This window comes from Corticium candelabrum, chromosome 12, assembly GCF_963422355.1.
Source record: "Corticium candelabrum chromosome 12, ooCorCand1.1, whole genome shotgun sequence".
NCBI classification, from domain to species: Eukaryota; Metazoa; Porifera; class Homoscleromorpha; order Homosclerophorida; family Plakinidae; genus Corticium; species Corticium candelabrum.
The window spans coordinates 4,048,583-4,066,854 of NC_085096.1; the positions used below are offsets into that span (position 1 = coordinate 4,048,583).

The window sequence follows — 18,272 nt, forward strand, 5'->3', positions numbered from 1 at the left end:
TTTCAACGTGAAGATTGAAGCAACTGATCTTAGCTGTACAAAACTGAACAGTCGAAAAGTTTCAGTTGTTAGATACCTGTAAAGGTGTTAGTTTAGCGGGAAGAGACCATAGACCGTAGAATTCCTTCATGTCCGCCTTCTCTTTCAAAGAGCCGGTTTCTACATAGACACCCAAAACCGTCTTCAGCTGCCCGAATGTCTACATGACAGCCGGTCAGGCCAAACCTCTTGCAGCTGCAGCCAATCAAACAAAAAGCGGACAGACTCCGCGCCGCCAGTTCACATGCGGTAACTCGGGCACTGTTGAATTGATAGATTTTTCTTCCCAGCAGGCCAAGCGTTGCGATGACGACACTTCACTGGCCTCATTTGTCATTACACGGCGCATCTAATCTTCTGCATGATCTAAAGGTTACTCTGCAAGAGACGGAAGGAAAACATTGAGAAACTTCTAATGGTGCCATGGCAGCAGGCTTGGGCGAGGGTGGGGAAATGACGAAGAACTTACTTGGAAATTGTGGCGTGAAGAGAATGAGAGGCTTCACAAGAGCGTCTGCCTGTTAGTTATCATGCAGATGATGAGCAGCTAGCGAGAATGTTGCAAGAAGAGTTTAATCAAGAAACTAGAAATATGTATCTGGTGTGTGTGTGTGTGTGTGTTTGTGTGTGTGTGTGTGTGTGTGCGTGTGTGTGTGTGTGTGTGTGCGTGCGTGGGTATGTGTGCGCGCGATAGCTCAGTTGGTTAGAAAGTCATCTTATGGAGTGTTTACATCCGGACCTTAAAGGCCGCAAGTTTAAGTCAAAGTGATGGCAAGCTATGGCATAATTTCCTTAAGCAAGAAATTAACATACCTTTGCTTCTCTCGACTCATGAGTATAAATGAGTACCTGGTCGTTGACTGGGGTCCTAAACGGCCATCCTCTGTGGCATTACATCAGCAACTGGGGTCATGGTGAGACTTCGGGTGCTCACACCACAGTTGGTTTCACAAGTCGTTGCTCCTGCGAGTGCCTGGCCCGGCTCCAGGAGTTTACTAGCGCAGGCACAGAGTTCCCTGAGTAGCACACAGGGCCCAGCTTAACAGCCGGGGGCGTGACCTCTGACAGGCAGCTCCTGACATTTCTCCTGACATTTAGGATTTAGGATTTTTAAGCGTGTGTGTGCGCGCGTCTGTTTGTGTGCGCGCCTGTGTGTGTGTGTGTGTGTGTGTGTGTGTGTGTGTGTGTGTGTGTGTGTGTGTGTGTGTGTGTGTGTGCGTGCGTGTGTGTCACTGTGTGTGTGTGTGTGTGTGTGCATGTGCGTGTTTATATATATATATATGTGTGTGTGTGTGTGTGTGTGTGTGTGTGTGTGTGTGTGTGTGTGTGTGTGTGTGTGTGTGTGTGTGTGTGTGTGTGTGTGTGTGTGTGTGTGTGTTTATCACTGTGTGTGTGTGTGTGTGTGTGTGGATGCGTGTGCGTGTGTCTATGTTCGTGTGTCTGTGTGTGGGTGTGCCTCCGTGCGTGTGCGTGTGTCTGTGTGCGTGGGCGTGTGTCTGTGTGTGTCAGTGTGCGTGTGATTAAGTGTGTGCTTGCTTGTTTGAAATGTATATTTATATCTACATAGTGAGTAGGGCTGGTACTGCAGCATTGCGCATATAGTATTTATAGCAATAGGAATAAAGTTTTATTACAACTTTCGGTTGCTTTGGACACAGCTCACTCCACTTGGCCAACATACAGAGTCTGTATCAAACAATTGATGACCTCTAACCCAACTACGTAAGATCGGTAGACAATATGGTGCTGGATACAAGCATACTGTATAGAAATTGTTTGGAACTGCAAACGAGCGTATAAGTCCAACACCATGTAGCATTGAGATAAACACATACAATGACTGGTGTAGAGAACAAGACGCTGGAGCCACTAAAGACAGACGCATTGCCATGCAATCTGAAACAGATGTAAAGAACATGATATCAAGAGAGACCATTAATCTATTTCTTGTATTGTTAAGAGATGCCTTTTGAATTGCCATCTCAAGTCAAGTGATTAACCCATCGCCTAACAACAGCATGCAACAGACCTTTTCGAAAGGTCGTAAAACGTAAGGCAGCAATGGTGTGGTACCGTTTGCGTTTGTTGTTCACGGAAACATTTATATATTAGGAGAAATGAATAAATGAATGAATGATATATTTCTTTCGCACCTAGAAGTATCTGGCGTACTCAGTTCCTTGCAGGTAATACACTTCTACATATATTTGCAATTGACTAAAACAAATCGGTTGCTACAGCTCCAAATAACATAATTCAGTAACCAACTACCATCCATAACCAAATACATCCCTAAACTGACATTGATACCGCCGCCCATTCAACAGTAATATTTAATGGATTACACTTACTAGTGTACCGTCCGTTCAGCTGCAGAAAGTCAAATTCATCTAATAAACAAAGCCGTGTTATACTTGCCTCAAGGATACAGATATTCAGTTCAAGTATTTGCAGTGTAGTAGCTATAATGTCAATGTGTATCGCTGTGTGTGTGTGTGTGTGTGTGTGTGTGTGTGTGTGTGTGTGTGTGTGTGTGTGTGTGTGTGTGTGTGTGTGTGTGTGTGTGTGTTAGAACAGGTGAAACTGGAAATATGGCGGAAGAGAATGATCTGGTGAAAAGAGAGGGGAGAGAGGAACGAAGAAGAAATATGGAGAGTGAAGAGATAGCGAAAGAGAGAGTAGAGACGGAGGGAAAGAGATAGTGTGGGAAAAGATAAGAAGGGAGCATGAAGGCCAAGTGACAGTAGACAGGAAGAGAGAAAGAAAGTGGGCGGAAAGAGAGTGCGGAGGGAGGGGAAAAGGAGAGGGAAGAATAGAGGGAGGAGAGAAATAGGGAAGACAGAGAGAGAGAGAGGGAGAGAGAGAGAGAGAGAGAGAGAGAGAGAGAGAGAGAGGGAAAAGGGAGCTGGGGGAGAAAGAGGGATACATGTGCGAGTGAGCGAAAAGGGTAGAAAGAGATAACAGGAGGAGTGGGGATACAGAGAAGGAGCGACAGAGAGTAGAACGGAGGAAGTAGGAAAAGAGGAAAAGGAGAGAGGGGAAGAGGTCGGCAAAAGGAGACACACAGAAGAGGGAGGGACTGAGACTGGGAGAGAGAAGGAAGGGAAAGGATAGAAAGCGAGACAGGGAGGGAGAAAGGAAGGACGAGGGAGAAGGAAGAGAGAGATTACATTTCGCTAACAAATACCCTTGTTACAGTGCACCCTTGTTATACCTGATGCAGCAGCAGTGTCAATATAGTCGTTGCCGGACGTCATGTAAACGTCGTTCAACTGCAGAAAATCGAAGTTATTACGTATTTGGTACTAAATTATAACTTCAACATGAATGAAAAATTTGATAAATTTGTGACGTAGTTAAACGTAGTAGTAACACGGAGATTTGATATATTAAGTGTTTGACATTAATATCATCATATTATAGCTTTATTAATATCTAGGATACTTGGCCCGTCCTTCGTGCTGGCAAGATACTGTATTGTTCTGACGGAAGAGACGCAGTCTGATCGTGTTGACACGTCACGTGCAACCTATGTTGCGAAGTACCGGATGTGCTGAATGAATTCGAATCTTTCTCTTCTCGCTTCTTTTGGTAGAAATCGACACACTCCCCGTGAAGCGCTTAGTCAACAAACCCTGTAGGTTGTATTCGGTCCAAATGCAATCAGAATTTGGAGAGAACTGCAAGCGATATAACAGTAACTTCAATCGGCAAGAGATATTCCATCGCTCGAAGCGTTGCGAAGGACAACGATACTTACATTCTACACGGGACTGGTATGGACGTGTGTTCGATTGAACTGGAGGTTGTAGCGTGTGCTTCGTTGAGAATTTTTATGCAGGGTCGACCCCTCGTAAAGGGACCCTGTACTTAATTTTTATGGAAATCTTCTACTTCGTGTGCCGAGTGTGCGTGCCGATTTCTGTTGCAAACGGACAAAGACGTGGCCGCCAAACGCGAACACACACACACACACACACAATTTGAGCTTGATATATTAGATCATCTCTCTCTCTCTCTCTGCCATAATTCTAAAAATATGGGTTTGCTCTACTTAAGAAGCTGCACCGCTTACAGGGGAACTCTCACCAAATAATGAACGTGTTGAAAGAAAGATTCAAGGCCTAGTATCTTCCTACAGGAAGGTCACGGTCCAGCCAGCCACAGAAGCAGAGAATAGGCCACGAGTTGTTCAGACAATTCCCCGTATGTGGCACAAAGTCTTACTCTCTGTCCTTGTTTGGAAGTAACTACTTTAATTTTAAACTTACCAAGTGCTCCTAACGCACCAAAAAAGGGAAACATGACCCATAAACTAACCTAAGAAAGGTCTTCCTTTGAGGCTCCATAGTGGTATTCACACAGTCGATATTTGCGTGATAAGTTTGTGGTTCCAGTTTGCTTTAGTCAATAAATGACAAATTGACAACATATGTCTCAATTGTTAGCTTGAAAAGTGCACAGGTATCGGTGTTTCTTGCTAACCAGCAATCAGAGTCACGCTCATACTACATTCGGGTACTAAACACGCCCACACTGGTAATTTCAATGCTTTCTATTTCGATACTGTAAACGTCTGCAGTAAACGGTTGCAAATGATTTTGTCTTGAAGTGACAGCTTTCATCTGAGAGATTATTGATATTGGTGAGAACTTTACACACCCTGCAATATCTCAAATCAATCACCATTTGCGCCGTCTTATGCTTCAAAGCAAGCTCGCTTTAACTATGACTATTTGCACCCATTTTCTGTATTATCCGAGCGATTAAAAATAAAAGGAATAATAAATGACTGTCAAAGAAAGTCAGGAGTTCATTAAACATAAATTCACAAAAACAGTAATATTCTCATTTGGAAAGAAGCGAATGGAATGCAAAGCTATTCTTACTTATGTTGATATCAGCATGGCCATGAGGGAAGACATATTGAGATATCTCAAGAGACTGTGAGAATGCTTCTTCGGCTTCTTTCCAGTACTGCAGGATCATATAAATCTCTCCAATAAGATTACAAGCTACACAAATATGCACATACAGAGATATAAGTAATGTCGCTCCACGGATGCTTTCGTAAATACGTGACGCTCATGTACAATGCGAAAAGACTACAGCTGACTAAACGTCTATTGTATATACTACTATTATTATACTCACTCTCCACCATTGCCACTGATACTGGCGCTTGCTGTGCATGTAGTTCACGTAATGTCAACAGGAAAGGTAACATTTCAACCAATTTTTGTTGATTAAATAAGCAGAGTACTGCCTTGGTCAATACTATATCACATTTAAGCAATTGAAATGCGACATAAATTCAATTGTATAATATTTATATACCATCCGTAGTGTCATCGTAAATGAGTGGCATTTGTTGCAAAGTATTCAAACTGTGCTCGTAAAGCTCCATCGCTTTCCTAAAATCGCCCTTTTCTTCGTACAACGATCCGAGATGTACAAGAGTCCTGACAGCTGTACATAAAAGAAAACGCTTATAACATACAGAATGACATTGAAAGTATACAGTATATATTACTGCCCCTTTTGCTTACGCTGAAAGTATCGTGACAATCAGTGGAAAAGCAGTATCGTGGAAATATTAATCATCCGGTAAAACAACATAAAACGGTCATATCCTTCTACGTAACTAATTTTGTACAGAGGTACAAAATAATCTCCTGCTTATTCGCAATTTATGCGACGCTTCGTCCCTAAACCTATCTTTCCCGGGAGGTCTCAAAACACGCAATGCGTGGCCGAGTGCCTCATCACCGACTATATCATGCTGGTGTAATTCTAAGAAGTACTTAAACATGGTCGATGTCACATCGAGCAATGCATAGTCGAGTGCCGTGTCACCCATATTTTCCTAGTCGTGTAATTGTAAGAGGTAAGTGAGGTCCTTGTTGAGTTGATTCATAACGCGCAATGGACAGTCGAGAGCCACCGCACTGACATCACTTCGTTGCACAAGTTCAAGAGGTATTTGAGTGTCTCCATTGCTATATAAACAGTTATGTACAAATATTGCCCCCCCCCCCCACTCATCAGAGAAGACCTTATGAGAAGGATGCAAGCAGACGATTGGTCTGGCCTCGGTACTTGCCGCGAATCTCGAGAGGTTATCCAATGTCTTTGCTGTTGGACTACCGTTCCACTACGACGGCGAGTGCTGGTATTGCGCCCTCCATCTTCCGAAGAGATTATAATGGATCGAGCACATTCCTAAAAATGTGAGTGTTTAGGCGAAATTTAAAAGGCGTACAAATGGGAATACCTATGCTTAGAATGTGGTAGCATCTACGACGTAGACCGCCCGAGAGCAGGACCAAACAGTCACTACGCCAAAATATCCAAAAAGAATCTCAAATACCACATCAGGAACCGATTGGAACGCTTCGATCTCACCGAGGATGAGAAGAGCACGGTCGCAATAAGAATTCGACAGATAGAGAAAACATGGTATAGTCTCTACTAAAGAAAAGTCATCAAATGAGATTATATTCTATCCAAGATATTCCCGTAAATGGGTATTACAGAGCAAACCCGACAATGTGCACCCACCGTCCAAAAGGCTAATTATTTACGGGAAACTATGGATCACTATCGAAGATCTTATCGAAGAATGTTGAAGTTGCCCACCAACTGACCAACGCTCGTCGAAACTTTCTCCGTATCACCTTACCGATACGAAACATGTTTGGGAAGTCTTTTTAATTCTGTCTCGTAGAAGGAGCGCTCTATATTCTCTTCGTTCCAGTCTTTGATATTGTAGGTTACCGGATTGCTGTTTTGTGTTTTGACGATCTCGAAGACTTCTTCGGTCCAATTGGATGTGTATCCAATTTCAAAGACCGTCTTCTTATGAAAATACGAACACGATCACTGATTCTCAATCTTAAAGTTTTTACGAATACTTCATTACCATAAAGATGATTCCACACGAGGAGTTTTTTTCTGCCTTTGGTGGGTGTCATTCGTATAGATCTATGATAGGAGGTATTGTATTGTTTCAACAGGGTATTCAAACCGTCGATATATCTGTAGGTGTTGTTGGCCGAGAAATACTTCCATATCCTTGTTTTCAAGGACCGATTAAATCTTTCTAAAACCACCGGTTTACTTTATTGTAAGTCGAATACCTGTAAATATTTTTTCTTTTTAACCAGCGATCCATGGTTCTATTGTAAAACTCACCACCATGATTTAACCACTAGTTCGTAGGCCTCTCGTCTATCGTATCCAATGCTTCCACGATAACTTTCCCCGTTCTATCGCAAACAGAAATTGAGCACACAAACTTGCTAAAGACACGTCAATGACATTGAGAAGAAACGTGACTCCGTAGTTGTATTTTGAAAGAGACTGCATGTCGGCCAAATCTGCAGACCACGCATTATCCACACCTCCCACCCTGACGCGTCTCGTCGGAAAATGTCGAAGAGATCTTCGGCGAGTTGATCTGTCCGCACTACTCTTTTAACCTTTTTTATCCTTCTTTACTTTTCTACAACCTCCACCAACAGTGCCTGATAACCTCAGGCAAGCGCCAGCGTTGACAATGCCTAAACCGAACAGACTTTTATCAAACCCAAAAAACCCTTTGGCTTAACTCGTAGATATAAATCTGGATTTCTTAGCTCCACATACCGGACATACGAGGTTATGGCTATCCTTTTGTTCCTGTTCTTGATATCGTTATTGATATCCTGTAGCATACGGGAGTTATAAACGATACCTTTATCCGTCTCTTGCATATAGTGATAGATCATTCTTGAAGGTCGCATACTAAACCTATCAAAATATTCTATGCCTCTTTCCCCGTTGTAGATGGCCTCCCAATGGATAGCACACCATCAAAAAGTAATCTTCCAGATTGATGACGAGACCTTCGTCGCTTTTAGGATTAGCTGGCATAGTATCTCTGCTATAGGTTAATCTGTCGTTGGCTACACTGTAATTTCTCAATGTCCTGTCGATCTGTATATTGATCAACGGCTTGCAATTAGAGTTAGATATTTCCTCGTCCTTGTAACACCAGACGATCCTTTGCCGCGGTACCAGCCAATCTCAATACAGCGCCAACATTGCGCGGTAATCCGGCTCCAAAACTTTTATCTATGAGAGGAGCTGCTAGACTACCGTAAAATATTCCTATCAATGGTCCCAACCCGCCCTGCTTCGTACGACGACGCTTCTCACCACACCCGGCTTTCTTTCCACTACCAGAGATAGCTTTCTGTATTGTGCTAGATGCTAGAGACCTAGAGTGCTCAGTACTTTAGAACAGTGTTCGATGATATAGAGAATTTATTTTAGCAATGATAGCACCAATGGCTCCACCACTTTATGCTATCTGTGTCTTGGATGGCTTCAACTAGATATTCCGACAAGCGGTCTTTGAATTTTTAATCTGGTTTTTCTTTATAATATCTTTTTTTTCTTTAAGTGATAACAAATTTCGATTGCGCTGTTGACCTTTCAATTTACTAGAGGTGATCTCAATAAGCCTTTCGATTGCAGTCAGGACATCTATCACAAGTTTGGAAGGTAATGGATGATTATAGACGCCAACATCTTTAGGTCTAGAGGAAAACAAATGGGGGAAAAGCTAACCCACTCGTGCAAGAAGTATTGGCTTCTTAAAAGCCATTCAGACGTGGGGCCGGCAAAAAGTATTAGCTTCCTATAAGCCTTACAAAGGTGGCCCAGAACCGGCACTATAGATATTGCTTAGATCAAATAAAAATAGACAGCACTTTAAAAGTGAGGTAAACTTTGCCAATTTTCTCACAACGTCGTTACCAACTGTTTGAAAATTGTTTGCTAAATCGTAACAAGCATAAAATAATCGGTCAAGCCTAGCGTTTGCTAAATTGCGTGCTACAACTATAGGGCGCGTTCAATTTGCAGTTCTAGAGCTGAAAATGAGGGTCTGTTGGAACTGTTGGAACTGACAGAGCCAGAACTAAATCAAACGAAAATCTGCTTTGTGAACCAGAATTCCTAACCGAAACAATGTCAACGCCTATTATCGCGTAGCCAGACCATTTCCCGCCAAGTCATACAACACTTACAGTACAGGGCTTCATCAACTACCGATCCATCGACCACAGTACCAGAGCGACTGCAGTTCTAGAATGCAATTGACCTTGTGACGAACACCAATCTCCATCTAACGGAGCGATAAAGTGCACTAAAATATCAATACCTGTTGTCTGCAAATAGTGCGCCCTTATTTTCTTCTCGGGGGAAGTTTTCAGAAAAGAGGCGTTTTCGGCACTGGTGTTAAATGTAGCCTCGGACTTTCAGACTAGAGATAGCGGCGTCAGTTCTAGCAGGTCCAGCTACTTGGACGGAAGTGTCGGAAACATTTCGAATAGTACTAGAACTAAATCGAACACGACTTCAAGCAGTTTTAGAACTGCCAAAACTGCAAATCGAACGCGCCCATGGTTTTCATTGGCAACTGTAGTTTTACTTATTTAGAACTGTTCTAAATTGTAGAACTAACGCAGAAATTGCACCGTACTGTTGATGTCCGAGGAACGCAAAGCCCAAGCACAGATTAATGCTACGAGTAGAAATATTACATACTTGAAAGGCTATACTCTAAGAACAGAAGTTGATAGCATTGAGCATCAACCCATTTCATATTCCGTCTGGCCATGCTGGACTGCGCTAAGACCATGTTGTGTATACCTTATCTAAAGGATGGGCGTAGCGTCCAGTCCGACCATGCGCTGCAGTCCGACCATGCACTGCAGTCCGACAATGCTTGGCCGGCTTTCCATGCCTATGCTTATAGCATGTACACGCACCGTTTCAATGACGATGCATGTTTATCCATCAATCATACGCGTGCGTGTAGCATCAATAACGGGGGTCATGTCATATTAAACACGATCCGATCCCGCGACTGTGGGACACGGATCAGAAGTAATCCCAATACTATAGCCAATTCTTTTTCAAAGTTCTATAATCGCACCAAAATTTTTTCAAAATGCATTTACATGCTTCAACCAATCTTGTTCACGAACGAACATAAAATCAAAAAATCAGAATATAACATCTTTTAGAGGAGGAAATAGAAAAAAACTTAGAGAGACTAAAAATATATAGAAAGAGAAAATGAGAAAAACCAAGAAAGACGAAAATGAAACGGAGAAATGAAATAACTCTACAAATTACTTCGAACCAGGGGCATCTATATTCCTTTAATAAAATAGATCCTTCAACCCTAGGCTAAAAGGATAGAAATAGTTGCTGAAGACGCCACATGTCATTTGATGGAGGAAATTTCTTCCAATCCCCTTTTTGTCTTTCTAGAAGAGGCCAATCAAATGTGATTTCATATCTTACTTCCACTGGTAAACGGATCTCCTGGACGTTTGATAGCTTTACATAGTCTGAGACATTCGAATAGAGCTTCTTCCGCTTCACTCAAGCGATTCAGTTTCACATAACACGCTCCAAGATAATTGCAAACTAAATAAACAGTTAAATACATATAATTACCTGCTAAAATGCCAATTTCATAAACTGTGCTCATGCGTTCACTCTAAAATCAGATATACATGAGAACGATAAAATGACAAGGAAACAAAAAAAAATACTTAAAAATTAAAATATTGAGTAAACAAATTATTTTTGATAGAGTGTAATGAATTGATGTCTATTCTGTATCTACTATTCACCGGTTATCATAGGCTCGGAGTTTGGTAAGACTTCAGTTAGTATATGACGTGCTTTCCACAGCAAAGATTCCATGGTAGAAAATTTGCTTTGCTTGTACAAACAAATAGCAAGGCTGTTTAGCGCTGCATATCAAAAAAAATAGATGATATGTTCAATTGAAATAACAGTAAAATGTTATACCAGCAGCGTTGAGGATGTGTCCTGGTGCAGTTTGTTCTAGAATAAGCACACGTTGTCTATACATCTCCTCTGCCTCTCTCAAATTGCCTGTCTCCTGATAGAACGATCCGACGGTTTTATAAGCTGCACATGAAATGTGTATAATAAGTAGAACCACAGACAAACACACACACCCACACACACACACACACACACACACACACACACACACACACACACACACACACATTCACAAGCACAGGCGCACGACAAACCGCATGCACACAACAAGCACAGGAAATATGCGACATAACTCGCTAACATCTTTTTCTTGGGATTTTGCGCTGGATTTACAACATTTTCTGCTCCCTTACACGACGCGGTGAACCACTGATTGCGGTGTTATAGCGAGAGAACTTGTTTCCACAACGGGGTATATCCTCTGGTTATATTTTGGATGGGGTGTCTGGTGTCATTTTGTCTAGCTTCCGAGGCAGAAGATTTACCCGAATAAAGAAAGATACCAACGCGGTTTGTGTTCCTGAATTTGGCTTTGTTGCTACTTCTTCACAGCCGGAAAATGCGCCACACACGTTACTAGGTACGCCTTAGGTTTGGAGAAGGTAGGAATCAGTACAGTTTTGTTCGTCAATTTTGTTTCCACGTTTGATGCAGAGCCACTTTCTAAAGCTATTTATACTATGTACTTGTTACGATACAATACCTCAACAAAAGACATGCCGGATAAGCACGTCCACCTGATTTTATGGTATGCTACGATTGATCAAACTTCAGCGGCAGCAAGTGGTTTACCGCAGAAATGGCAAAGTTTCTTTCTCCTGCGACGTGCCTATAGCACTCCGAATGTTGTTGCGCGGCGATTTGTTCAAAATTCGCCGTTGCCGTCCATTTCTGATAAACGTCGTGGCGCTTGTTGCCGCTCAACTGAACGGTACACATGGTGAACTAGACTTTAGGGTTATCAATAACTGCTGTGACGATGTCCTAGTTTCATGCGAATATTTCCTTATTAGCCATTTGAGATGTGTTCAAACCTGAAGGTGGACATTTCTATCGCTTACTGGAACCACGTCGTTCGTAATCCGCCATTCTATTGCCTAGGAATATGTTTGCTATTACTTGGGACTGTCCATAAGTGATCTCACTGTGTCTCATAGTACAGTATCTAATCACAGCAAACATTAAAAAATGAACAACGGCTGTAAAAAGTATGTCTTATAGCATTACTACTTGGTTCTCCATTCTATAGTGAGGCATAGCTTTGTACATAAACCGATTCAAACAATTCCACCAAGGAACATGTCTCAAACAGAACACTATAGCTAGCAATGTCTATAGAACTCTCGAGGAATTGTAATGTCAGGACTTGCAAATATATCGCCATTTGAAGTCCATACTCACGTTATTATTAAAGCGTTATTTTAGCAAGGACCAGTTTTAAAAACAGTAGCAAACAAATAACCGAAATACACGTACTCCGTTCTAGATATGTGCAATTTATAGATAACCACACGTACATTTTACATTAAGTATTACTAAACCCATAGGTCTCAATAACAAGTAAAAGTATGATCAAGGGCAGACCATGACCAATGTTTGAGTGCGCACACACCTAAATTTGCAAAAATTGATACCAATGATGTTGATATCTCGCATAAAAACGGTACACTAGAAATTAAATTTGACCAAGAAAGAAGCTAAATCTGCCCACTGACAACCGCACGGACCACTAATGCGTCTTGTACTGTATCATATAGTGCATTTCGTCTAATTAGAAACCGCACCAGTGAAACCTGTAAAGAAGCTAGATTTATGTTACGGAGACTGACGTTCAATGCGCGCCTCAAATATTTCGAGGGGCCTGTGACTTTCCGGACGCTAGCATTATGTCTTCTATTTTTACTGTACAACGACCTAAAGTTAGAAGATAAAATGGTATCATTGAGCAGACTAGGCAACGTCGACACTGCATTTTGAAAACAATACCCCATCCTCTTTTTCGATAGAAGTGACTGACGACTGATGGGTAACTGTAGATTGCTTGCTTGTGGAAATCCTTGATTCAGCGACGTCAAAGTGAGGGAGAACAATAATGAGTGAGAGGGGGGGGGGGTTATATGTTCAGACTACATTCGTAGCGTACGTCCAGGTAACGGTTACTATTTTTAAATAAATTCAATCGATCGCTATCCGGTTGCCAGTGTAAACAGGATTTCAGAATTTAAGTGTTCATTGTAAATTAACTCATTAACCTGCACTTCGCCGGAAAAGATTAATAGCACCAATTTCCATTATGCAACTCAGTAATTGGCCGGAGAAAACACAAACTCCTAAATAATTTTTTCCAGGTAAACGTGAGCAAACCTTTTGTCCAATTTGCAAAAAGTCGAATATAGTCAACACAAACACACACACACACACACACACACACACACACACACACACAAACACACACACACACACACACACACACACACACACACACACACACACAACACACACACACACACACACACACACACACACAAAAAAAACACACACACAAACACACACACAACGTTACAGGCTGACAAAAAGATGAGACTTTTATAGATATAGAGAAGATATCTACATATACAATAAAAAATTACATTTGGTGCCCACCCACATACAAAAGGATCGGTCATTGTCTGAAAACCGCAGCTTATACATCACAGATTTATAGCAAAATCGCATCGATTTAGTCAAGAATGCTAAACGCGTTCTTGATCGTTTACATGTCCTTCAAAACCACAATCTAAATTATAACACCAATCTCACCTGTGCTCATATTTATACTTCCTGTCGGCACTACCGCTCTAAATATCTCAAGTGACTCTAAAAAGGCTGCTTCTGCTTTTCTTGGTTGCTTCAGCTTCCAATAACATACTCCAATATTTAGAGAAACTAAGAAAAAGATAGTAGAGCAAACGTATTTAGAAATTGCCAAACAGTGAAAGAGTCATGCTCAAATGTTTGCGTTTGCGCATGCAATTAGCAGTAAGCAGAAATAACAAAGATCAAATAGCAATCTGTTACGTGTGCTGAAAGAACAATAAAAGTAAAACAGTTACACGTTTTCAACTGCAGCTATAAAATGGAAATAGAGTAAAAGCCTTCGCTCGTTCTCACCTAAAGCCATAACTTGTGACATTGGAGATTGCCTTCGACTGCAAGTATCACGAATTTCAAGAAACATAGGCAAGCATACAGCAAACTGCTTTTGCTTAAATAGGCAAAATGCAAGCCCTCTCAACGCTACACAACATTGCACTGTACAACCACGTTATCAGATGTCACATTTGATAAACTATACAATACCTGGAACACGGTATGGAGGTTCACCTACCATTTTTGCAGAAATAGACAAACTGCTTCTGAACGAGTCTTCAGACTTCGCCCAGTTGCCTGCCTTGTCAGAGGCCGCACCAAGGTAGTAGTGAGCTGCTCATCGAACACATAATTATATGTAAAAATACTTTGACGCTGCATTACATGTACCTTCCGCTAGAAGTTCTTGAAGTTGACAACTATACGATTGATGTACCTTAATCGATTCTTCAAAATAAGGGACTGACTCTTGCAGCATTTTGTCAGCACAATAACATATCCCTAGTGTGTTCAATGCTATGGCAATGACATTGCAAAATGCAAATATATATTTGTCTCGTACAAAATTCCATTGGAAGTGACTCACCAGTACAAAGATTGACAACTGTACAGGGTAGAGTTTTCTTCAATATTTCAACACTTCGTTTACACTGATTAATGGCTTTGGTAGTTCTCCCAGATAACTGATCGCATTTAGCTAATTGTACGTTCAACATGGCTAAAATTCTAATCAAAGACAAAATGAATTGTATTTCAATGTGCACTAATTCTGCGCTACCAACACATGGTCAGGATCGAGGCTTGACTCGAGAATGAACAAAGATTGCTCTGTGGATGTAACGGCTTTACAAACGTTACCCAAATTTAGGTCACAAAGGCCCAATAATTGAAGAACTATACAAAAATAAAAAAATTAATTAAAATACTTGCAACGCAATTATTCCAACCATAAAGCTTGCATATGTAAAGTGTGTGAGTGCGTGTGTCAAAACAAGTAAATCGGGAGTTGTATTGAAATGTTCTTACAAATCACTCACTCTGAGCAATAACAACATGATCAGCAGATAGCACATTTTTGGCAATATCCAGACACTTTTCTAGAGCCTCTTGGGCGCGAATAAAATTACGCGAACAGATTAGACTCTCTCCAGCAAACAGCATTGCTAAATGATTCACAACAACGTAACACCACTCACTGGAAAATCACAATGTCTAACCTACCGAAAAGAACATAAGGCTCCTTTCCTTCAATAAGCTGCGCTTCATCAATAACTTGTTGAAGGAGTTGACAGGTAAATTGAATCTGACCAGTGTGCTGATAAATCAAGGCCAAATTGGCCTTCGCTGTAAAGCAAAGCCAGTTAGTGTGGAAAAAGTTTCTTTTTATAATTTACCCTGAATGGCAGCTACAGCTGGAACGATTTGTCGCGATTCCGAAATACGAATAATATGTAAATACATGCGTTTTGCATCGTCGAACTGAAGTGACAGCCTATAGGCATTGGCCGAACCGAGAAGCACTAAACACACAGACACATGTTGCAATTGAAAAGATCAGCTGGCAACTTAAGCATTGAAGTATAACATTGTTTAACAACTATTTTATGTCGACATACGGATGCATCTAAACAAGAAATATAATTATTTATGGTGCAATGAGAAGTGTAAAATATATATAAAAAGTAAAACATGTCTCCTGATACACAGCTTATTTTAATAAGGTTAAACGATACCACTAGTTAATTTAAAATAATATAAGAAATCATCTTTTTTAACTATCAAAAGAAAATCAGTTTTAAAGAAAGTTTCGTCGGTATATATACAGAATGATAAAATAGTCTACGGGGCAAGTCTGAGAATCGGCTCAAAACCGATTTACGTACTAACTTTCTTCCAACAAGCTGAGACTAAAATATTTATAAATTGACTTAACTACAACTACGAACGCTGTTGTTGGCCTTTCGTCAAGTGTGAGGGAGACCCTTAGCAAACCGATTCCTCCTCCTTTTACAACGAGGCGTTACTATAGCAATTATTAGAGAATTAGCTATTTCCCTTACGTAATTAATGTATTTCGCTGGATAAACTGTGTCATACGCTTTGCGAGCCATTCTTCCATCAAGCAAGGTTGTGTTACAGCGTATAAGTCCAGAATGATAATACTAGCGCGAGTTAGGTCAATCAGCCATCGCTGAACGTTCTTCCGTGATGAAGCAGGGTGCGTTTACCGTAGGCTCTTCTCGTAGTAGGAAGGTGCCACGACGTGACTTTGACTTGAGCAAGTGTATCTGTCACATTTCAGAGCGAGAGAAGGGTGAGTTGACGCGATATTCAGACTACTTGGTCTCCCCTTGTGAATGTAGCTGAAATTCGTAGTGATGATGTTTGGGATTTTCAACAGTCAGCTCAGGTGAGTACAGCACATGGATTTTATCACAGACTTTGTTCCCAAACATACACTCACAAGAAGACCCTTCAACGAATTCAAAGATAAAAGAATTCTCGAACTCATGCTAGTTTCACCGATAGTGATAACGAATGTCCTTTTGATGGACTGAAAGCGTCGGTAGTTACTGTTTCAGAATCATCTACTCCAAGTAGAGTGACAAAGAAGCATGGTTATAAAAATCGATGTCATTGCTTCTCTTTTGCAAAAAACGCCGAAAGAAGGTATGGAATAGAAAGAAAAGAAAACGATCTTCTTCTTGTTCTACTACTGTTAAGGCAGCAAAAGGAATTCGAGAGGCAGCAATGGCATGAAACGACGAGACAATGTTGATGGAGATACTGGGCGGACCAGACGCCATTGCTGCAAAAGTTCAGCATCACCGTTCTTTTGCTATGCTGCTTATACAAACCAAAGAATGATACAGAAGCTATTGTAATTGAGAAAGGCGTTTCAAAAGAGAATGATGTGTTTAGATCAGAGAGCAGTCCGCGTCAGCTTGCCTTTCAGCAACTAGCAGCTGAAATTCAACAAGACATTGTTGAGAACGCTGAGTCTGCTGCAGCAATAAATATCAGTGATCCAAAAAGCCGGTATGTGATTCAACTTGAAAGTGAAGGTATCAATGCACCTAATTATCATGTTGGACATCTAAAAGTGAGGCTTCAGCAATCAATCCATAGTAAGAACCGTTTTATCAGGAGATCAGTGAGAGAACAAGAACTGCTATTTCTGCCGAACTGATGTTCTTCTGCATGCTGCATGTTCAAGTTTGCAGATAGAGGACTTCCTATCCAGTCAATACAGTGCTGACGACACCACTGTCAATGAGTCTTCGAGTCAAGCCCCACATCATCAAACCTGTCAGGAACTGCATAATGCAGCTATGTTTCTTCGCGAAGTCATTTTGTCAATGGACAACGAAGATCTCCCCAGTGCCGTCGTTAGCAGAGGATTTGTCTCCTGAAAACGTAGATACTCCAGCACCATTGTAGAACGTTTTGGTGTGGTTGCTTGGTGGCTGTCCTGATGGCAAAACTATATCTCAATAAATAATCAGCGATCCACAACTACAGATTTGTGTCACCGGCATGCCATGCTTTAATTAATACAAGATATGATTTATTGTACAACAAATAGACGCATTCGAAGTTGCAAACAATTAGCTCTACAACTAACTGTGTGTCATTTGAGCAGGTTTTAACTCTTCTGAATAGATTTGGGCATGGCAGCTTTAGTTCAAAATTACTGGAATATAAAACATCTCTTGCAGAACAGCTAGTCAGACAAAGTGAAAATGGAAAGAGCTCCTAGCAACATTGTTTCCGATACTTCAGTAATATTTTGCTGGGACAACAATGATTTTATAGAGTCAACATTTTCTGGAAAGGAACAACCCAATGCACAAATAACATTATTCTGCAACGTAGAGTTTGCAAACAATCAGTAGTAAAGCCTTTCAATACAAGAAACAAACAAAACAAGCGTAGGTCTTTAGAAACGTTTGCTTATATAACCTTTTGAGTACAGTATTGTAATCCGATGTGGTCCTCCTTCTGCAACTATAACAGACAACCTAAGATTCCCAATCAAATTTTTGTTAGATGCATTCAAGAAGGAGCTGTTGTGGTTTCTCTTTCGACTTAACAGTCAGCACAGTCTGCTGTTAAGCAGACAAGCAAAACATAGGCAAATAGTGCCTGTGCCTGGCTGGTCAGGCTTTAAAGGGTAACTGCAACGCAAAAATCAAAAATTCTTTATGTTGAAAATTGATATTTCTAGC

At 41.0% G+C, this 18,272-nt stretch overlaps 1 protein-coding gene across 1 annotated transcript; it reads right to left on the bottom strand.

The window, feature by feature from the left end:
• Window positions 1-2,220: 2,220 nt before the first annotated feature.
• On the bottom strand, window positions 2,221-14,552 carry LOC134188226 (nephrocystin-3-like). The gene is made up of 12 exons (XM_062656422.1): window positions 14,434-14,552; window positions 14,254-14,376; window positions 14,065-14,190; window positions 13,714-13,839; window positions 10,915-11,037; window positions 10,734-10,856; window positions 10,399-10,524; window positions 5,377-5,508; window positions 5,194-5,316; window positions 4,929-5,054; window positions 3,254-3,311; window positions 2,221-2,429 (listed from the first exon to the last, which is right to left on the bottom strand). Exons 1-11 carry the CDS (start codon window positions 14,519-14,521, stop codon window positions 3,271-3,273), a joined length of 1,257 nt encoding a protein of 418 aa, XP_062512406.1. The 5' UTR covers window positions 14,522-14,552; the 3' UTR covers window positions 2,221-2,429; window positions 3,254-3,270.
• Between the last annotated feature and the right edge of the window lie 3,720 nt (window positions 14,553-18,272).